This window comes from Vipera ursinii (genome assembly GCF_947247035.1).
Source record: "Vipera ursinii genome assembly, chromosome: 3".
Taxonomy (NCBI): Eukaryota; Metazoa; Chordata; class Lepidosauria; order Squamata; family Viperidae; genus Vipera; species Vipera ursinii.
In genome coordinates this window covers 104,099,070-104,122,053 of record NC_139516.1, presented here as the reverse complement: position 1 = coordinate 104,122,053, position 22,984 = coordinate 104,099,070, and the positions used below count along the sequence as shown (strand labels likewise).

At 39.9% G+C, this 22,984-nt stretch overlaps 1 protein-coding gene across 1 annotated transcript in view; it reads right to left on the bottom strand.

Moving 5' to 3' along the window:
- LOC310638228 (uncharacterized protein) overlaps positions 1-3,393 on the bottom strand; it is a 77,957-nt gene extending 74,564 nt beyond the window's left edge. Inside the window, exon 1 of the mRNA XM_083359094.1 lies at positions 1,594-3,393. Coding sequence (XP_083215220.1) covers positions 2,175-3,227 — 1,053 coding nt within the window. The 5' untranslated portion in view covers positions 3,228-3,393 and the 3' untranslated portion in view covers positions 1,594-2,174. The remainder of the gene's footprint in view (positions 1-1,593) is intronic.
- Positions 3,394-22,984: the final 19,591 nt, after the last annotated feature.

Sequence of the window (22,984 nt, the reverse complement as noted above, 5' to 3'; positions counted from 1 at the left end):
TGTTTAACTCTATTTAAGCAAGCATGATTCTTAGTTTGCTTTATAACTACAACTATGGCACAGTGGTTAGAATGTAGTTCTTCTACTTCTGCTGATTGTCCATTGCCAGCAGTTGGCAGTTCAATTCTCACTGGCTCAAAGTTGACTCACCCATTCCATCCTTCTGAGGTCAGTAAAATGAGGACCTAGATTGTTGGGGAGAATATGCTGACTTTGTAAATGGCTTAGAGAGGGCTGTAAAGCACTGTGAAGTGGTATATAATTCTAAGTGCTATTGCTATTTCTACAAGGGGGAAGACTGGACAATGGGTCTAGGGAAAGAGGGGAACCCTAGAAACTCAAATTGAAATTTCCTTTGTGGTGGAAGACACAGAGGACTAAAGGAGAGGCTGGGCTATATGAACTAAGAGAGAACCAGTATGCACTCAAAATGCAGGCACACCAGTATTTTGCAATGTATTCAGACCCAAAATAGAAAGGGTCTTGTTGAAGGAAAAGTCTTCATCATGGTTCAGTCCAAGCCGGGAATAAACAACATGGTGACTGTTTTAGAAAGAAGGTTGCAGTTTATTGAAGAGGAGAGCCAGACAGAAAGATGGCTCTGGGGAAAAAAAGAGTGAGCGCATGTAGAGAGTGGGTTTTTATACCCTCTGGAGCCTTCAAACCACAATTCCATGGCTCAAATGGAAAATGACAAAATGAGAAAATCACAGATGAGGACAAAAGAAAGGCTGGATTCTGGTAAGAGAACATACATCAAGTCTCACTTCTGGACTTGAACATTTACAACATGTTAGAACTTAAGGACTTGCAACTTGAAAAATGCTGACCATGCTTCAGGAAAATGATAGACAGATAAAACACATTTACAACACATAAAGTAAATGCAAGAGTGAAACTTTTCCAGCAGATGAATTTAAAACATTCTCTCCTGATAACTTTGGGCTGTTCTTAAGAGTACAGAGAGAGAAAGGGGAGAGAAAACAAACAAACACATTTTTCTTCACTCTGTTTGTTGGCCAGACAAACAGAGTGAGGATATTTTAATTTTGGTGGCTAAATTTAAGCAGAATTTCTGGCAGAATTTTAAAATTCTTTTCTCTTTGGATTAGAGACAGTTAACAGTCACATTTACCTCTCACACAAAGATTTTGACACACATATACACACAAAGACAAGGAAAAGTAAACAGAAAAGGGAAACAGAAGTCTTAGCTTTACACATCCTGGTCATTCCCACCATAAATCTCAGTTAACTCAAATTAGGGAAGGCACAAATCTTAAACATACCACGTGGTTGGAGAGAGAGAGGGGGGGGGAGAGAGAGAGAGTCACTATTTCTTGAAAAGTTTTAAAATACAATTTTCCTTTAAAAAAACCCCCTTCCCCCTCCCTCCTCCCCCCCTACCTCCCCCCCTCCCTCCCTCCCTCCTCCCCCCCTGCCTCCCCCCTCCCCCCCTCCCCCCCGACTTCCCAGAGCTGAATACAAGGTATATATATAAAAAGAAAAAAAAAGAAAGGCAAACATAAGCAACCATATACTAACAACTATAAATTCTAAAATCCATCACTCTCTAGCTTATATAAGATAAACCAAACCTTGGCAATATTAAATATATATAAAAACTAAAATAAAAAAGAAACACTTTCTAGCTTATATAGAATAAAACAAACCTTAATAATATTAAATATACATTAAAAACAAGAGAAAAAACCCCAAAATAGAAAGAGAAAAAAAAACAGAAAAAAAAGGAAAGAAGAATTATTCAAATACTATATAATACTTCTCAACCTATACTTGTCCTAAATAGACTCCATTCATTTTGTCCATTCCATGATATAACGTTCTTACAAATAATCTTTCAAATTAACCAAGATCTTTGCCACCTCAACCAAATCAGAAAACTTTAAAGTCCACTCTTCTGTAATCGGCCGTTCCTCTTCCAGCACATCTATAATTATTCCAAACAATAAAAAAAATTGCGAACAAAACTTTAACCTCCATTTGGAAATCTTCTATATATTCCACCAAACTTTAATCCAAAAAAAAACTCACCCTTTCCACAAAACCACCACATATAAAAAATATATTGCGTCTACACCCAAATCTTTTCCCACCTCCCATACTTGACTATGAATACGTCGTAGAAATTCCATAGACTTCTGCAAATCCTGCTATTTTCTCTTCTTAGATCGTTTTGCAGCAGCACGCGTCACCCTCTGTTCTATAGAATCATCCGACGAAGTTGTATCTTGATCTCTTCCAACACCGTTGTCTTCTATCTGACCACCTTCGACCTCTTGATGCACTCCTTCTCCAGATCCCTTTTCAGCTTCCAGAAGTGTTAATGGCGTTGCATTTAAAACATTATTATAGAAATCACGCGCTTGCATCACAGTAACCAGACGGTACCTTTTACCTTCGTGCGTCACCATCAACCCAGCTGGGATCTCCCATCTAAACCTTATATCTCGTTGCTTGAGCTCTTGCACAAGAAATGTAAAATCCTTCCTTCTCCTTAAAATCTTTGGAGGAATTTCTTTTAAGACCAAAACTTCTTGATTAGCAATCACAACTTTAGTATCATAAGCAGCTCGTATAACTTCATCTCTAGTTTCCCTTTTTGCAAAATATACCACCACATCTCTAGGCAACTTTCTCTGTCTAGCAATCCATGAATTCACACGAAACACTTTATCCATGCCTCCTTTTATTTCAGATGCTGGCTGTTTCAACACTACTTCAAAAGCCTCAGAAACCAGCTGCTTTAGATCTTCCTTGGTATTCTCCTTTAAGCCTCTAACTCTAATGGCAAACTGCATCTGGTAATATTGAGCAAGACTCAGTTCCTTTTCCACTTTATCTTCATTCTCCAATACTTTTGCTTCTAATATAGCATTCTTTTGAGTCAAATCTTCTAGCTTTTCCTCCAATTCTTCCACACAGCGAGCCACTTTACACACTGAAGACAAGATGTCTGCCTTCATCACTCTGAACTTCTGTTCCATCCTCTCCTCCATTCTCTCCTCCAATTTCTCCAATTTCTCCTCCATCTGTACAAATCTATCATTAATTGATTCCAGAATTACCTGGGCATGTTTTTCAAGAGCATCTTGTAAGTCCTTTGATGTCAATACATCAGGAGGATGCAGCGCCTGCAGTAATGATTGTTGCACAGGAGAAGTTCCAGCACTCCGAAGAGTTTTAGGGGGTGGTTTAGCCGCCATCTTTTACCAAATATGACGCACTTTCACTTCAGATTTATAATTCAAAAAAGTCCATCAAGCTGGAGAGTAAAATATAATAATCCTCTTCACCTTTTCCTCTTGTATCGCTCTGCCTGCTCCTTTAATCCATAGTCATTCCTTCAGGCAGGGGTGGTCGCAGACGCCTGGCTCTGCTCCAAGAAATCAGGAGCAGAGGCGCCGGCCAGCTGGGAGCAGCCCAGGCTACGGGGGAGTTCAATCCTTCAGCCGCCCAAGCCATAAGCTCAGGCGGCCCTGGAGAACTCTACCCCTACCTGGGAGCTCGCCCCCTCCTCTTCTCCCGAGGAGGGGGCTTCAAATTCGCCCGAACAGCTGATCGGCGCTGTTTCGGGCGAAAAAACAACAGCTGAGCCGCGGGCAGCCCGGGAAGGCTGTCTCCGTCGCCGCGGAGCCACCGGAAGTCCGAGAGTCACTATTTCTTATTTTCCCTTTAAGTACCTTTATTTAGCCAAATTGGTTTCCCAGCAAAAGCCCTAGCAAAGTCCATTTCTTTTATACTTTCTCTTCCTATCTGTTTTTCATACCTGCCTGAACTGGTAGCTGATTCTCATCCCAGGCCTCAAGCAACCTTTACCAGGAAGCCTTTCTCAACCCTTGACTTAGAACACCCCATGATTCCCTTATTCCTGATGCAGGGGTTCACTTTGGTTCTGTCGGGTCTGGCACACCGAAGCCTCCTAGTGAGACTTCCGCCTACCACCACAGTTTTGGGTCAAAAAGGGACCCACGGAGCACTCTGCATTCCTCACAGAGTATGTGACACTCCTTTAGGGATCTACCACCACAGTTTCAGACCAAAAAGGAGTCTGTCGAGGACTCTTCTGCTACCCTGCAGAAGGTATGGGATGCTCTCTTACCGGCTTTACCTTCACTTTTCACCACCACTGTTTGCGGACTTCAAATGTCCAGGAGGACCTCTGCTTGCTTTCCTGAGGTAAGGGATGCTACTAGCCAGGGGCTTAATTTCCTAACTTTGCTTTGCTTTGCTTACAGGGCCTAACCAGCTGGTTGCCCAAATCCAATTCTGTCATTCGCTCATTCCATTCCATTTTCACACAGCCTCTTCCCTAACAAAAGGTCCTGCGCTCTGGCCAAACCCCCATGCTTTCCAGAGTCTACCACTTGAACAGATCCTTTCTGCAGTTAGGAAAGACCAGAGGGACCAAAATCCAACTGTGATTAGGAAAAGGATATTTTCTTTTTCATGTTTTCTTTTCTTGTTACTCCATCTTTACTGAGATATACAGTGATCCAGAACTGGCCCTTTTAGGAGATAACAAAACTAGATGCCAATGAATTCCTCCCTAATCTACTTGAAATTATAGAAGAAGCAATTATGTGTCAACAAATAAGTAAGCAAGCAAAGTGGCCCAGACATTGTACCAGATTAGTGTATAATAACAAGGAAAAAGATGAAACCAGAAACTTTTTTCTGGGCTTAATGGAAGAAGAACTTGGGGGGGGGGAAGGAGAGCCAGACTGAAGGATGCCTCTGGGCAAAAAAAGAGTGAGCACATGTAGGGAGTGGGTTTTTATGCCCTCTGGAGCCTTTTGTTTGGAGTTGTTTCTGTGGCATGAACTTTGACCTGAGTCTGAGTGTTGCCTTTCTGGTATTCTGATGGTGGTGGGTTAATCCTATTATGCTTCCCTGGGGCTGTGGGTGATGACACTTAGATTTTTGGTGTTGATTCTAGGGATCTTTCTTCCTAATCCCAGTTTCCTTTTTTTATTGAAAAGTTTTACAATACATTTTTGAATACCAAAAAACCCCTCCTCCCCCTCCCCTCTCCCCAACCCCCCCTCCCCTCCCCGACTTCCCAGAGCTGAATACAGGGTATAATAATACAAACAAACATAATCTAAAATATGCTAACAACAATAATAAAACATAAAATTCTATCACACTTTAACTCTCCATAGTCAAAATATTAATAAAATAACTACTAGCTAGTTATACATCATAAAAATCCACTACTTATTTAAATGCTAAATGATACTTTTTAGTCCCATATTTATTCTGAATATATTCAATCCATCTTCTCCATTCCACAATGTATCTCTGTTGCGATTGATCTTTCAAATATGCTGAAATCTTTGCCATTTCCGCCAAGTTAGAAACTTTCAAAGTCCACTCTTCTATAGTCGGCAGTTCTTCCTTCTTCCAATATTGTGCTACTAAAAGTCTTGCTGCCGTAATTAAATTCAACATCAACTTTGTATCTATAACAGTAGCATCTGTAATAATACCCAATAAAAACAATTGCGGAGAAAACTTTATCCTTTTCTTAAATATCTTTTGCATATTCCACCAAATTTTAATCCAAAAAGCTTTAACCTTTTTACAAGTCCTCCATATATGAAAATACGTTGCATCCTCACAGCCACACCTCCAACATTTGGGCTGGCAGTTCGGATACATACTTGCTAATTTCTTAGGGTCTAAGTGCCACCTATAAAACATTTTATAAAAATTCTCTCTTAAATTTTGGGCCTGTGTAAATTTTACATTTCTAACCCAAATCTTCTCCCAAGTGTCCATTGTTATAACTTCTTGAAAATTCTGGGCCCACTTTATCATACAATCTTTAACAAGTTCCATTTTTGAATCAATTTCTATCAATGAATTATATATCCTTTTTATATGTGCTTGACCTTGATCTCTAATTTGTTCTACCAAATTTTCATCAATCATTGAGAAACCAACTTTCTGGTCCTCTTTCCATCTTGCCTGTAATTGCCCATACTGGAACCAAGTTTGTACAATCTTTTCTTCTTTTAAGATATTAGGTAAAGGTAAAGGTTCCCCCGCACATGCGTGCTAGTCGTTTCCGACTCTAGGGGCCGGTGCTCATCTCCGTTTCAAAGCCGAAGAGCCAGCGCTTGTCCGAGGACGTCTCCGTGGTCATGTGGCCGGCATGACTAGACGCCAAAGGCGCACAGTACGCTGTTACCTTCCCACTGCAGTGGTCCCTATTTTTCTACTTGCATTTTTACGTGCTTTCGAACTGCTAGGTTGGCAGAAGCTGGGACGAGTAACAGGCGCTCACTCTGCTACGCGGCACTCGGGATTCGACCCGCCAAACTGCCGACCTTCTGATCGACAAGCTCAGCCTCCTAACCCACTGAGCCACCACGTCCCTTAAGATATTATATGGCTTTAATTGCCATACATTCCTTTCCAAACTTAAAATTTCCTTATATGTAGTCTTATCATGTTTAAACCCCACATTTATATTTTCTATTGCATGTTTAGGTATTGCCCAAATTGGTATCTTATAATTTAACTTATAATTTAACTTATAACTTGGACTTCCGGGTGGCAAGCCTCCATTGACGGCAGCCATTTCGGCTGTCAGCCCCGTTGTTTCCGTAGAGCTGCCAAAAACAGCGACGATCAGCTGTTTGGCGGCTCGGAAGCCCGCTCCTCAGGAGAAGAGGAGGGGGTGAGCGCCCAGGCAGGGGTAGAGCTCTCCCAGACTGCCAGAGTTGAAACTCTGGTGGTTGAAGGATTGAGCCCCCCCGAAGCCTGAGTTTGCTCCGGACTTCGGGACGCCTCTGCTCCAAAGCTTTGAAGCAGAGCAGGATGCTGCAACCATCCCTGCCAGCGAGAGTGAACTTTGGATTACTTGGATGCAGGTAGAGCTGTACAGGAGAATGTTGTCAGAGCAAGTATATGAACTTTAACTCAGTAGATTTTGTAGAGACCTTTAAAAGTGAAAGTGCGTAACCTAATCCCAGTTTCCTACCATAGTTCAAATGAATCAGAATAACTCCTAGGGCCTAGAGGAAACAATACAAATTATATTTATGAATTAGGTTCATTCATTACTGAGGTTCACTTTCTTTTTGTTTTAATTCTATTCAGTGCACTTGTAACTTTTACTCTATTGTCATTCTGAATTGGGTGTTCTTCAAATTTAGTAAATAAATAATAACTTTTAGCACTTATTCCATTCCTTTTGTTTTCCAATTGAAATTTCCCTATTTAACTAAAAAAGAATCATCTCAGGAGATTTTTGAATATGCAGCATTATTCGCAATGTTTTGAACAGAACATCATATTGTATATCTTTACTGTGTGCTGCTCAGAAATGTAGAATGTAGCAATTTTTGATGCGATTTCTTTCATGTGTATGACAAATCAGGTATTTACATAATGGGAAACTTACAGTCCTTATGTAATTGAAAAAAAAACAAGAAGAAAGAACAACAACACTACATCTCATTTATATGCCTGTCATCACTCCACTCTCACCCAGACCTGAAGGATGGGTGTTATTTTGGGGAAAGTGTTTACTCATCTCAGTCAGAAAGGTTGTGTGATGAAACTGTTACAGCAGATTAACATGAAGTAAAAGACAACATACAAACTCATCTTTCCCTGAGGATTTTTTAAAAGAAAAATATATATAAAAACTGCATGATGTTTTCCTTCTTTTGAGTGCAAGAGGTCCTCCAGGTGATTCAGATCAATATTTATTCATGTTCTTTCTTCTATTCATAACATCTGATTGAGTTATGAGACAGGCAATAGGAAAAATAGCACAGTCCATCTTCTATTTTGGCCTCTTAAAAACAACTAATTGGATGGAGTAGTATTAAAAATTAAAAGGCTGGACACTTTCTAGATTGGTGGTGTTATGTATGCAGGCACCTGCATAGCAACAGCCACCAGGGGGCGTTGGCCTGAACGGTTTTGGCAGGAAACCCAGTTTCGGCGGGAAACCTAGGGCCAACCCCATTGGCTGTCCGCTTACCTGGCTAGGTATTTAAGGAGGCCAGGTAACCCTCACTCCTCAGTACGCTACCCCCTTGCAATAAAGATCTGAACACGTACTCCGGCTGGAGTCTCTTCCTTGCATCGGACCCACTACACAATAGGTCGTCTCCTCATGGGTGCCTTCCAAAAGTGTTAAGTTACATTTTCTACTCCCTGAATAATTATTACCAAAGGAGGGCCAAGATACCACAAAGACAAAGAATTACAGACCAATTTCATTATTAAATAAAGACTACAGTATTAACTCTTTGCTGCAGTTTTGGCAGAAAGACTAAAGAAGATCTTACAAGAATATATATATATAAAGACCAGTCTGGCTTCCTGCCAAAAAGACAGCTGGATCCTAAAGTAAAGATAAAGATGAACCCAGAAACTTTTCTTCTGGGCTTAATGGAAAAAGAACTTGGAAAAAAAATTGGAACTGCCATCAACAGATATAAGATCAAAGTTCCAATTTTTTCCCCAAGTTCTTCTTCCATTAAGCCCAGAAGAAAAGTTTCTGGTTTCATCTTTTTCCTTGTTGTTATACACTAATCTGGTTCAATGTCTGGGCCACTTTGCTTGCTTACTTATTTGTTGACACATAATTGCTTCTTCTATAATTTCAAGTAGATTAGGGAGTATTTCATTGGCATCTAGTTTTGTTATCTCCTAAAAGGGCCAGTTCTGGATCACTGTATATCTCAGTAAAGATGGAATAACAAGAAAAGAAAACATGAGAGTTGGATTATAAGATGGAAAAATCATTGGAAAAAGTATAGCTAAAATAGGACATCAAAAGTAATTATGCAAGAGATCTAAGAGAGAGAGAGAAATCAAAGGAAAATGCAGTAAAATCCATTACAAATAAAATTTGAGAATTTTTTTTAAAAATCCCATTTATATCCCACCCTTCTCCAAAGACTCAGGGCGGCTTACAATCTAAAGCACAAATCAATGTGCTTAGCAATAGCCTTCATTCTATGTATATGCCTGCTTATTAGGGCTTTAGCCCCCCCCCAGCGGCATTAGTACAAAGTCAGCTTATTGCCCCCAACAATCTGGGTCCTCATTTTACCTGTTGTGATTCAGGGTCAGCCTGTGGGTTCGGCAGTTGGGTCGGATGACTCAGAGGAGGAGGAGGAGGGGGTGTTGAAGAGCTTGATGAGAGTCCTCAGCCAGGCCCCTCTCATCTGGTCATGACGCAGACCCAGCTGTGTGAGCCTGACAGCATGGATGAAGATGACCCACAGCTGGCCCTGTTCAAGGACGCCCGACGCAGGAGGCAGTCAATCAGGAGTAAACAGAGGAAGGCAATGGGGCTCCTTGGAAGGAGGCAGAGAGAAGCCACGCCCTGAACTGTATTTAAGGGGGAATGCGTGGGAGGGCTGGTTTGCTGAAGGCAACTGCTTGAAAAGCTCCTGTTTCTTGGTTCGTGTCTTGTTCTATTTGTTTTTGTAGCAATAAATTTGGCAGGCGTAATTCCAGCCTCTTGCCTTCTTGTAAAAGGGGTTGTCCCTGCCTTTTCTGCAGGGCCGGTAGCAGGCTGGTACAGAACATTACCTACCTCGGAAGGATGAAAGGCTGAGTCAACCTTGAGCCTGGTCGGACTCGAACCTGCACTAATTGCAGGCAGCTGGTGTTACTTAAGGAGGCACCAGCTCCACCAAGGCTCTTATTATTACAGAACATTTGTAGAAATAAAATATAAAGTGATTCAGAACTGGCTCTTCTAGGGAATAACAAAACCAGATGCCAATGAAATACCCCCTAATCTACTTGAAATTACAGAAGAAGCAATTATGTGTCAAAAATATGTAAGAAAGTAAAGTGGCCCAGACATTGGACCAGATTAGTATATACACCTATAACAAGGAAAAAAGATAGAAGAGAATGTTGAAATTAGTAGGACTCTGTATGTTTGGTTTACAATTACATCTGTCAATCAACTAAACTAAACAAGACTGTGCAGTGCTTCAAATTTCAAGAAAGAAATGTAATTCAGAGTATTTGTGGGTAGGTGTGCAGCACCTGCCTGAAATGCATTAGGGTGATTTTTCTGTGGCAGATGCATAGGGCAAGTATGTGACACCAAGAAAAGACATAGTTGCATGCTCACATAATATCTCACATAATATACCCACTGCTGCTGGTGGTTAATGGTAGCTTCTGGCAGATACCTCTGAACTTTCAGGACAGTTTGTTCACTTAACTAAAATATTAGAAAGTGTGTTGACTAATAAGTCTACATTTTTATCGTCTTTTTTTCTTGATGGGCATGTTTTCCAGATGTTACTGACTAGTCTCCTCGGATGATTTCCAGGAGAGGTGGAAAATTTGCTGTCATAAGCTGTCACAGTTGGTTTTGTCTAATGTGTTGCCTAATTAATTCATCCCAATGAATTTTACCAATACATATATAAGGAACTGGAGAATCACTGCTGACAGAATTGGCCATTGAACGGTAAGTAATCCCAATTTCTGTAGCTAGACCTTGATTTAAAGGATTTTCTGTATCTTCAGATGACACCCAGAAATAAAATAAATTTTTAATTGGATTTGGACTTGAAAATTTTTAAATGGAGTGTATTTGGTTAGGATATTTCTAAAAATTAATTTAAGAATTTATTTTTTCAAGGAGAAAAGGAGCAGAATTTAGGAGTTTGATATATTATCCATTTTATCTATTATCTTTTTCATAAAGTGAAAGATAAATGTCCCCATAAAATACTTCTTGTTTAGAACTTTTTTTGAGCAAAATTTTAATATTTTTCATCTTGATTATCTTGTTCATGCTTAATTTATATATATATACTGCTCAAAAAAATAAAGGGAACACTTAAACAACACAATGTACTGTATTTAATAGTAGGATGTCTTATTTTCTGTTCCCTTTATTTTTTTGAGCAGTATTGGTAAGAATGTCAATTTAATAGTATAATATTAAATTTAAATTATGATGAATAGTTTATATGTGTGTGTGTGTGTATGTTGATACACATTTCTCTATCTATCTATCTATCTATCATTTCTCTCTCTCTCTCTCTCTCTCTCTCTCTCTCTCTCTCCCATTATAGTTTAAAGAAAGAGATATTTCTGACCTTTAACGCTTAATGAAATCTACATGTCTTTGTGCATAAAAGTAAAGTTCTGAAGTACTTTGTTTATAAATGTATTACTCATATTATAATAAATATTTTATTATTTAAAGGAACAAAGTGCACATCAAAAGTCACCATGGCATGGAATATGTACCAGATAACTCTACTTTTATTTTCACTGTCCTTTATGCAGCAAGTTTCTTCACAAGGTACTGTAAAATGTTAAGCAAAAACAGCATTTTAAAATGGCTTGAGATTGGCAGCTGGCTATAGCTTGCTTAAATGGAATTGTATAGTTTAAGAGGGAAAAAAAGGGTAATGAATATAGAGGGGCGGGAACACACAGAAAATCTTACAACTAGTACTTGTATTTATGTGACCCAGAGAGATGTCACCCAAAGGATTTTTTTCCTCAGTAATTAATTTTCCTTCTCCTAAAACGATAGCAAGGACTCACCACATAGGTTTTAAGGTTTGGTAAACTGCCAATCTGGATTGCTCATTGCTTCATTTTCCTCCCCATCCAATTGGCATTCTCATTTGAGAGATTATTTTTTAAAAAAACTTTGCCCTAAACCAGTGCTTTTTTTGTTAAAAAAAAAAAGGTGCCGGAACTCACACACGTCTACCTTACAAGGTTCCATTCAAAAAAGGTACCGGAACTCCATTCTGGGCATTCTATGACAAAAAAAGCCCTGGCCTAAACTATATATGTTGTGCATAGACATTGTCACATTTGTTTTCATTTTTGCCTGATGTGCTCAATTTTTGCAAAGTTACTGCAATAATGCTATGCATTTTTATGCATACAAATGTTTGCTTGATATACTTTTAAAAATAGGTATACTTTAATAACTGTGCATTATATTATACCATTTAATGAAGAGAAAATTTTGAAGGTTTTCTAGGTTTTGTTTCACTTATTGGTTCAAAACTGAAAATAAGATGTTTGTTTCCCAATAAAAAGCATGACACATTTCTCATACTGGTTTTTGTTCAAAATCTTTGATGTCTGCCCTGAACAAAAGTTTCTATTACATAGACTATTATCTTAAGCATATTAATGGCATGCTAAAGAGATACTAGAAATGAAGTTGGAATGAGAAGAGTTTCCTTAATTCTATGTAACAGTCTTTAGAGAACTTCAAAGAGAGTAAGCTGCCATACATACTACAGGGACAAAGCTCAATTCTAGTTAGAGTTACAATGTAACTATACAACAACAATGCTGAAAAGGTCCAAAAGACAGCTAGAGTGCTGCTGGAGAAAAAACTAAGAATGAATTCAATTGGACATGGGTCAGAGCCATAGTTAAGGCCCACCTTGTGGCAATAAGAGCGGCAGAATGTCACTATTTCTCCAGCCATTGCATCTGTAGAGTGTCACCCAACGGCCCTGTTCAAGGTCACCCGGTCCTCCTTAGGAAAAGGGCTTGGGCAATCACTTACAGGGCCATGCAGAAGAATTTGTCAAGCACCTGATGGATAAAATTTCTTGGATCCAATCTCAGTTTGAGACCAAGCATGGAGCAGGTGCAGTGGAGATGCGCAGAAAATGGACTTGTCCGATTATCTGGGAGCAGTTTGAACTTGTTGGATCTGAGAAAGTGGACAGGGTCTTTAGGGGTATCAACACAACTATCTGCTTATTAGATCCTTATCCCACCTGGCTGGTGAAAGCCTCCAGGACAGTGGCCTGCAAGTGGGTCCAGGCATTGATTAATGCATTGTTGTAGGAAAGGATGTTCCTGGCATCATTTAAGGAGGACTTTATTCACCCCCTCCTCAAGAAATCATCGCTGATTCCTGGACAATTTTTGTCTGGATAATTTTCATCCAGTTTCCCACTTCCCCTTTTCTAGGGAAGGTTGTGGAAAAAGTGGCTGTATTGCAGCTCCAGAAGTGAGGTTCTGGGTGAAACAGATTGTCTGGACTGCTTTCAGTCAGGTTTCATGGGTTATTGGTCATACCTGTGGGTGATCTCTGGCAAGAGAGGGATGGGGGTAGTGTATCAATCCTTGGTCTCCTTGACCTATCAGTGGCTTTCAATGCCATCGATCATTGTTTGGGCCAGCTGCAAAGTTTAGGGCTGGGTGGTGAACTATTGCACTTACTTGGTTTCTTTGTCCAAGGCTAGTCCCAATCAGTGTGGATAGGAAGCGAGAGGTCCAGTCCACAGCCACTTCTCTGTGGGTCTCAGTACACATTCCAATCCTTTTCAACATCTACATAAAACTACTGGCTGATATCACCTGACACCATGGATGAGATATCATGCAGCTTTACTACTCCATCCCCAGTGATCCACATGATGCTGTGGCTGCCCTTTCTTGGTTTTCCTTGTGGCTATATCTGGGCTACTTTTGTGCAATTATAAGACCAATCTACTTTTTTTGCTATGAAAGATGTAAAGTGGATGTAAAAACAGCAACACATATTATAATATCACAGTAAAACCTCAATATATCTCTAGGGTTATATTATTTGGTAATAGAAGTAAATATATTTTATTAAGTAAAACTATCACTGAATATGTTTAATTCTGCAAGAGCTGATGGCTGAAGGCTATTCTGGTTTTCAGTTCTGGAAGTAGTTGCCCCAGTACATTTTAAGGACATCAGGCTGGGACAAGACTATTTTATAGGATAGCAATCTACAGGAAACTATTCTTATGCTGTTTCACTTCTATGATTATTTGCAAAGGAAAAATTCTCTACCCCCACCCCCAAAAAAACCTACTTGGAAAAACATTTCTGTTTGTGACCTACGTGAATATAAGATATATTGCTTGTGTTCAGATGGAAAGTAAGATTTGTATTTCTGGAGGAAATGATCGTCCTGTCTCCTGATGCTTTACCATTCATTCTCTCCTTACCTACCATTCTGGTGTGGCAATTCTGTGTGCTTTTAGGTATATCAAGCTGTGCAGGGAGATGTGCGGAAGGGTATTCTAGGAGTCCTGGCTGCCAATGTGACAGTAACTGCCATATCTATCAGGAATGCTGTCCTGATTATGAACAGGTCTGCCTGGCAGGTAGGTCTGCACTCGGCCTGTTTTTAACTCAAAAGACAAGGGAGCAACATTCTGTGCCACTAAAATAATGACTTATCTATGGAATCTTTAGCAATACAGTATACTTAGACTTTCTCAAACTTTAAAAACAGTGACAGTTTTCCCCCAGAGTGATAGAACATAATTGACCTGCTATGTGTAGCTGTGTCAGGGGATTAATTGGATGTAATTGTTAATTGGACATGTATCATATTTATTTTACACCATGTACCATTCAGCCTATCCCCTGCCACATTTTAAGAATGGGAATGTTTGCAATCTCTGAACTGATTCTTCTGGCAAAAAAAGAAGTATTTCCTCTGAATAACTCCTATATAAAATGTATAAGAATCATATATAGAAACATATACATATATAGATATGGATATGCTTCTGTACAGGAATCTTCAGGGAAGCAAAACATATTACCAGGCAGCAAATATCATGCAGAAGCCACTGATAAGATATAGTTCACCTATAGCATTCTCACCATAGTGGGAATTATACACTTTCTGAAAATTGCATACTGAAATCTGAGCCTTTGTCCAAATATATTTAATCACAGCCTCTCAAGCTTCATGTATTGTCTATTATATAATCTGGATCTTAGTATTAATAGGCAGACTATCTCTTCCAAATAAATTAATGTTAGGTCAATTCAAGCATGTTCTCCAGTCCTCCCCAGTGGTGGGATTCAGCCAATTCGCACCACTTCGGCCGAACCGGTAGCTATTTTTTGTTGCCCAGGCCCAGAATAGACTTCCGGAAGTGGCATCCACACAGAGAACCGTTTGTTCACATAATTGAATCCCACCACTGGTCCTCCCTCTTTCTTATTGACTGCATTACATAGGGAAGAATCCAAGTGAGTGTTCTCCTATCATCTCTCATTCATTTTGTAACTGGAAACTTTACAGATGGTTTGGTTTAGAGCCCGTAGCTTTAGCACAACATGTTGCCAACAGGTTCTACAACTTCTTGATACTCAAACAGAAAAAAAGAGAGCAGGACTTAGGGAGAAAGATGCATGCCATATTGTACTTGATCATTATCTGCAACTTCCATCATAACATCCAAAGGGTATAAATAAGTTTGCTAAATAATATGGGCTTTGCAATTACAAAACAGAAAACAAATATATTCCCCAAACATGTAGTTGTATCATCTAAATAATATGTTTTAGTGATTACTTTCCGGGGTCATGAATTGGTGTAATGTTTATACTTAGGACTTCTTTCTATAGCTACTTGGCAACAATGAATGGCAGGGACTAGTGTGTGGATTCAAGATCATTTTCACACTGTTAAAAATAAGCTATCCTTCTATACAAAATGCTAATTTTCAACATTGGAACTTGATAGTAGTAATGTAATAAAAAGATAATTGCAATTCTGAAGACAAGGAATGGTACTCTTCCTCCATATCCCATGTAGAACTCTCCTGTAAAGGACACTGTACTGATCGATATGTCCGGGGCAGACTCTGTGACTGTGATCCAGATTGTCACAAATTTGGCAAGTGTTGTCCAGACATTAAAGAGGCTTGTCCAGGTGAGTCTCAGAATCTTTTGATTCTTTTACAATGCCTAGCTTGTAATAGACACAGAAGCTTACTTTTGGACTTACTCCTAATGCTACAATTCACGCTTAGCCCTTGCACATGGAAATGTTGCATGAACAGGGAGAAAGGCCATGATCTTGACACATTAGTTTTCTATGTTGAGAAGGAAATTTGGAGGAACATACAGCCTTATGAATGTTCACAAGCTGAACATGAGTCCCTTTCTCACCTCCTGTAGACCAGGAGAGAATCAGTTTGGTATAGTGGTTAAGGCATCAGGTTAGCAACTGGGAGACTGTGGGTTCTAATCCTACCTTGGGCCAATAACTTTCTCTCAGCCATAGGAAGGAGGTAATGCAAACCATTTCAGAAAACCTCACCAAGAAAAGTGAAGGGACTTGTCCAGGAAATTTCTAATAATAATTTAATGAAAAAAATAGATCAGTCATATCTTTATAAAAATTTTATAAAATAAAAATAGTGTGGCTTTAAATTGCTTGTTCCAGTTTTTGTTACAATGATATCTAGCAAGTAGATAAGATGAATTATTGAAGTTATAGATCTGTCTCTTGGATCATGGAGGTTTTAACCACATGTACACTGTAGGTTCTTCTTTTGTAAATATTACTGCTTCAAGACATCACTGGTCCTTATGTCATGGTTCCAATTAATGAGACAGTTCAAACAACATTCAGGCATTGTTTTTCTAAAAGTCTATAATAATGAGAACGAAGCATCGGCAATCATGGATGGATGCCAGAATCTGAATTCTCCTCCCCTAAACCCATCATTATCATGCACAATTCCCTCCCTTAATTACATGTCATTAATCACATTCTCCAATTAGTCCAAAATGCAAGCTTCACTTCCATTATCTTGCGCACCATTCTTATCTAATTTATACATCCGGTTAGCATACTCCTCCCTGCAACTTCTTTATATTCAAGCAAGCAATTTAAAGAAAAAGACTCCCTCTTATATTGTCAGAGCAAAACCATCCAATGTTTGCAGCATTGACATCCGCCCCCCGCTTACAAGAAGGATAGATCCTGTAATGTAAACAAGAGCATATGTCAGGGATTATCTCTTGGTTTGTTGGGGTTTCTTTCATGAAACTTTTTGATGAGTTGGTCAGCCTTCCCATCACTAGATTTCACCCAAGTAGCTTCAGACAGTGAGTATCCCTTCCATTGTACTAGGTACTGCAATTTCCCTTTAAAGATTCTAGAGTCAAGAATGCTTTTCACTTCATAGTGTCTCTGACCTGCTACTAGGAGGGGCCCGGGTGCCTTCTTAGGGGTAGGTCTTAAGGTGGAGCCCTGAAAAGGTTTCAGTAGGCTGCAATGAAAGACAGGGTGAAGTTTCCCTAAAAGCCTAGGGAGTTTTAATATCTACTGTGACGGGGTTGATGATCCTTATGATGGGGAAAAGCCCCAAGAATTTCAGTCCTAATTTCTTGCTGGGTAACTTGAGGCGTAAGTATTTATTTGACAGGTAAACCTTTTCCCCAACTTGGAATGTTCTTCGGGGAGCCCTCTTTTTATCAGCCTGTTTTTTATAAGTCTCAGAAGTCTTTTTTGTCATTTTTGTGTTTCTCCAAACTTCTTCCCACCCCCTCACCCATTGATCAAATGTCTGGGAAGCGGAGGGCACCTGAGGGTAGTCAGGCATTGGGCTGAACTCTTTTCCTGTGGCTACTCTGAAAGGTGTGTAGCCGGTGCTGCTGTGAACAGAATTATTGTAAGCCACCTCGGCAAAAGGGAGGAGGTCAGTCCAGTTTGTCTGTTGGTAGGAAACATAGCATCTGAGGTATTGCTCCACCATTTTGTTAGCGGATTCTGCAGCCCCATTGGTAGCTGGATGAAAAGCAGATGGTAAGCCTTGAGATGATCCAATTAATTTAAGGAAACTCCTCCAAAGTTTCGCTGTGAACTGCACTCCTCTATCCGAAATTATTTGCTTAGGGGTGCCATGTAGTCAGTAGATATGTTTCAGGAACATATCAGTCGTTGGGCAGATGGCAGTCCTTTGCAGGTGATAAAATGAGACTGGTTCAAAAACAGGTCTACCACAGTCCATATGACAGTATTTCCTCTACTTTTGTGTAGGTCTACAATAAAGACCATGCCTATTTCTTCCCATGGTTGAGAAGTGTCTGCCACTGGCTGCAGTTGCCTAGGGGTTTTCCCTGGAATTCTTTTCATGGTGGCACATATGGTACAACTCCTGACATAGTTTTCTACATCTCGTTTTAGCCCCGGCCACCAAAATTGCCAGCAGATGAGGTGTAGTGTCCAGTATATCACTGGTCCTTATGTCATGGTTCCGATTAATGAAACAGTTCAAACAACATTCAGGCATTGTTTTTCTAAAAGCCTATAATAATGAGAACGAAGCATCGGCACTCATGGATGGATGCCAGAATCTGAATTCTCCTCCCCTAAACCCATCATTATCATACACAACTCCCTCCCTTAATTACACATTATTAATCACATTCTCCAATTAGCCCAAAATGCAAGCTTCACTTCCGTTATCTTGCGTGCCATTCTTATCTAATTTATACATCCGGTTAGCATACTCCTCCCTGCAACTTCTTTATATTCAGAGCAAGCAGTTTAAAGAAAAAGGCTGCCTCTTATATTGTCAGAGCAAAAACATCCAATCCTTCTCTCTAGCAGGATTCAAGGTTTTAACACCATAGTGATGATGTAGTTGCCTAATAACATGCTTGTTTCTCAGAAGCTGTCAACCTGGTAGATTAGGCTGTGTGAAATTTTGGATTTCATAGAGTATGGCAAACCAGCTGATTTATCCTTTCCTTCAGACAATTTCAGACAAGGAACTCAATTGCCACCTACAATATATCTATTACACGATTGCTGTCCTAATATTAACTATAGAAGTCCAAAATATTGTTTATTTTCCCTATATGTCATTTGCCACTTGTTGGACTGCAAAATATTATAGTAGGTTTTAATTATACAGTATTATTTTAAGTTACATTGTACTTTGTCATTGATCACAGCAAAATTATCTTATTTTGTGTATTTTTGTTGTTGTTAGCTGCGAAGTCGTGTCCGACCCATCGCGACCCTATGGACAACATTCCTCCAGGCCTTCCTGTCCTCTACCATCTTCTGGAGTCCATTTAAGCTCACGCCTACTGCTTCAGTGACTCCATCCAGCCACCTCATTCTCTGTCGTCCCCTTCTTCTATTGCCCTCGATCTTCCCCAGCATTAGGCTCTTCTCCAGGGAGTCCTTCCTTCTCATTAGGTGGCCAAAGTACTTGAGTTTTAGCTTCAGGATCTGGCCTTCTAAAGAGCAGTCAGGATTGATCTCCTCTAGGACTGACCGGTTTGATCGCCTTGCAGTCCAAGGGACTCGCAGGAGTCTTCTCCAGCACCACAGTTCAAAGGCCTCAATTCTTTGGCGCTCAGCCTTTCTTATGGTCCAACTTTCACTACCATACATTGCAACTGGAAAGACCATAGCCTTGACTATACGCACTTTTGTTGACAGGGTGATGTCTCTGCTTTTTAGTGTGCTGTCTAGATTTGCCATGGCTTTCCTCCCCAGGAGCAAGCGTCTTTTAATTTCTTGGCTACAGTCCCCATCTGCAGTGATCTTGGAGCCCAGGAAAATAAAATCTGTCACTACCTCCATTTCTTCCCCATCTATTTGCCAGGAATTGAGAGGGCCAGATGCCATGATCTTGGTTTTCTTAATGTTAAGTTTCAACCCAAGTTTTGCACTTTCCTTCTTCACCTGCAACAAGAGGCTCTTTAGTTCTTCTTCACTTTCTGCCATTAGAGTGGTATCATCTGCGTATCTTAGGTTGTTGATATTTCTTCCGGCAATCTTAATTCCAACTTTTGATTCATCTAGCCCTGCCTTTCTCATGATGTGCTCTGCATATAAGTTAAATAGGCAGGGCGACAGTATACAGCCTTGCCGGACTCCTTTCCCAATTTTGAACCAATCAGTGGTTCCGTGTCCAGTTCTCACTGTTGCTTCTTGACCCGCATATAGGTTTCTCAAGAGACCAATAAGATGGTCTGGTACTCCCATCTCTTTAAGAACTTGCCACAGTTTGTTATGATCCACACAATCAAAGGCTTTAGCATAGTCAATGAAGCAGAAGTAGATGTTTTTCTGGAACTCCCTAGCTTTCTCCATGATCCAGCGTATGTTGGCAATTTGATCTCTAGTTCCTCTGCCTCTTCGAAATCCTGCCTGCACTTCTGGTAGTTCTCGATCCACATACTGCTGAAGTCTAGCTTGTAGGATTTTAAGCATGACTTTACTAGCATGAGAAATGAGTGCAATGGTGCGATAGTTTGAACATTCTTTGGCACTGCCTTTCTTTGGAATTGGAATGTAAACTGATCTTTTCCAATCCTGTGGCCACTGTTGAGTTTTCCAAATTTGCAGGCAAATTGAGTGTAGCACTTTTACTGCACTGTCTTTTAAGATTTTGAATAGCTCAGCTGGAATACTGTCACCTCCACTAGCTTTGTTGTTGCTCAGCTTTTCTAAGGCCCACTTCACTTCACATTCTAGGATGTCTGGCTCGAGGTCAGTGACCACCTCATTGTGATTATCAGGGACGTTAAGCTCATTCTTGTATAGTTCTTCTGTGTAATTTTGCCACCTCTTCTTAATCTCTTCTGCCTCTGTTAGGTCCCTGCCATTTTGGTCCTTTATCATGCCCATTTTTGCATTAAACATTCCCTTCATTTCTCCAATTTTCTTGAGAAGATCTCTGGTCCTCCCTATTCTATTGTTTTCTTCTATTTCTTTGCACTGTTCATTTAAGAAGGCATTCTTATCTCTTCTAGCTATTCTCTGGAATTCTGCATTCAATTGGGTGTATCTTTCTTTTTCTCCCTTGCCTTTCGCTTCCCTCCTTTCCTCAGCTATTTGCAAAGCTTCCTCAGACAGCCATTTTGCTTTCTTGCATTTCTTTTTCTTTGGGATGGTTTTGGTTGCTACCTGTTGTACAATGTCACGAACCTCTGTCCATAGTTCTTCAGGCACTCTGTCTATCAGATCTAATTCCTTAAATCTATTTGTCACCTCTACTGTATATTCAACAGGGATATGATTTAATTCATACCTGACTGGCCTAGTGCTTTTCCCTACTTTCTTCAGTTTAAGCCTAAACTTTGCAAGGAGAAGCTCATGGTCTGAGCCACAGTCAGCTCCTGGTCTTGTTTTTACTGACTGTATAGAGCTTCTCCATCTTTGGCTGCAGAGCATATAGTCAATCTGATTTCTGTGTTGACCATCTGGTGATGTCCATGTGTAGAGCCGTCTCTTGGGTTGTTGGAAAAGAGTGTTTGCTATGACCATCGTATTCTCTTGACAGAATTCTATCAGCCTGTGCCCTGCTTCATTTTACATCATTTTTTGGTGTTAGTTCTATAAGGTGCTGTAGTGCTTCATAGAACTGGTCAATTTCATCCTCTTCAGCACTGGTGGTTGGGGCATAGACTTGGACTACTGTGATATTGAATGGTTTCCCTTGGATTCGAACTGAGATCATTCTGTCATTTTGAGGATTGTATCCCAGTATTGCTTTTCCTACTCTTTTATTGACTATGAAGGCTACTCCATTTCTTCTGAAGGATTCTTGCCCACAGTAGTATACCTGATGGTCATCTGAATTAAATTCACCCATTCCTGTCCATTTTAGTTCGCTGACACCTAAGATGTCAATGTTCAGTCTTGTCATCTCTTGTTTGACCACGTCCAGCTTTCCTTGATTCATGGATCTTACATTCCAGGTTCCTATGGAGAAAAAATCTTTACAGCATCGGACTTTCCTTTCACCACCAGACACATCCACAGCTGAGCGTCCTTTCGGCTTTGGCCCAGTCACTTCATTCTTTCTGGCGCTACTAGTACTAGCCCTCTGCTCTTCCCCAGTAGCATATTGGACACCTTCCGACCTGAGGGGCTCATCTTCCAGCGTCATATCGTTTTGCCTTTTGGTACTGTCCATAGGGTTTTCATGGCAAAGATACTGGAGTGGGTTGCCATTTCCTTCTCCAGTGGATCACGTTTTGTCAGAACTCTCTGCTATGACCTGTCCGTCTTGGGTGGCCCTGCACGGCATAGCTCATAGCTTCATTGAATTACGCAAGCCCCTTCGCCACGACAAGGCAGTAATCCATGAAGGGGTATTTTGTGTATAGAGCAATTAAATTTAAATCTGTTTCCATTCTTAGACAAAAATATTCCTGCTAGTAAGCTTTAATTTAAAAATTATTGAGATGATAAAGGGAGAGCAGAATCTGGCAAGTCAGAGCTGAAATACGGACTGTTTTTAACAAGCCTTTTGTCTAAAACAGTAAATAGTTAATAAATAGAAACTTAAATCATCTAAGTTATACATAAGCAATTTCAACTGAGATCTACTATTTATGCAGTGACTGTCACCACCACTAGAGCTCCCTTGACAACCCCCAAAACAACTCTCAAAACAACTTCTCTTACGACGAACACCACAACCAAGCCACCAGCCACAACCTCCAAACCAAAATCAACAACCAAACGTTCACCCAAACGTAACCCAAAACCAGCATCTTTAAAGAAGAAGAAGCACAAGACAGTGTCTCATGAAACAGTGGAAGGTAAACTTACCTGAATTTTTGTGGAAACAATAAATGTATTTTAGTGGTCAGTGTATGCACGCACATACATACACATACCTAAATATGATTTCCTTGTCTATGTCTCAGGAGAAAGACAAAAGTTGGAATTGATAAACACTTTTTAGAATTCAGTGGCAAAGATGCATCCTTTCAATAGTTTCCACGGAATCTAATTTCCAAGCCAAATATGTCTCCATCTTATATATTTCTTGGAATTTTATCTGCATTTAAAACCAAAAAGGTCCTTTTTTTTTGAATGGTGGATTGTATATATGGACACACAGAAAACACTGTATTACAGTTGTTTTGGAAGTCAATTTTAAGATGGCATGAGAGGAAAGAGAAATGCCAATGAAAATCTAAATTATGAAGATATACTTATCTTCATAATTTACTTATTATGAAGATATATACCTGTATCTTCATGGCTTTTTTTTCATTCTGAGCCCTATACCGGTAGATAAATCTTGAGATTTTGGTTTGTCAGTGTTGTTTGAGTAGGAAATTGTAATAGTCCAGCAGGCATCTAAAAATGCTGACTTGGAATGTTAATATACTGAACTATTATACAATTTATATATTTATG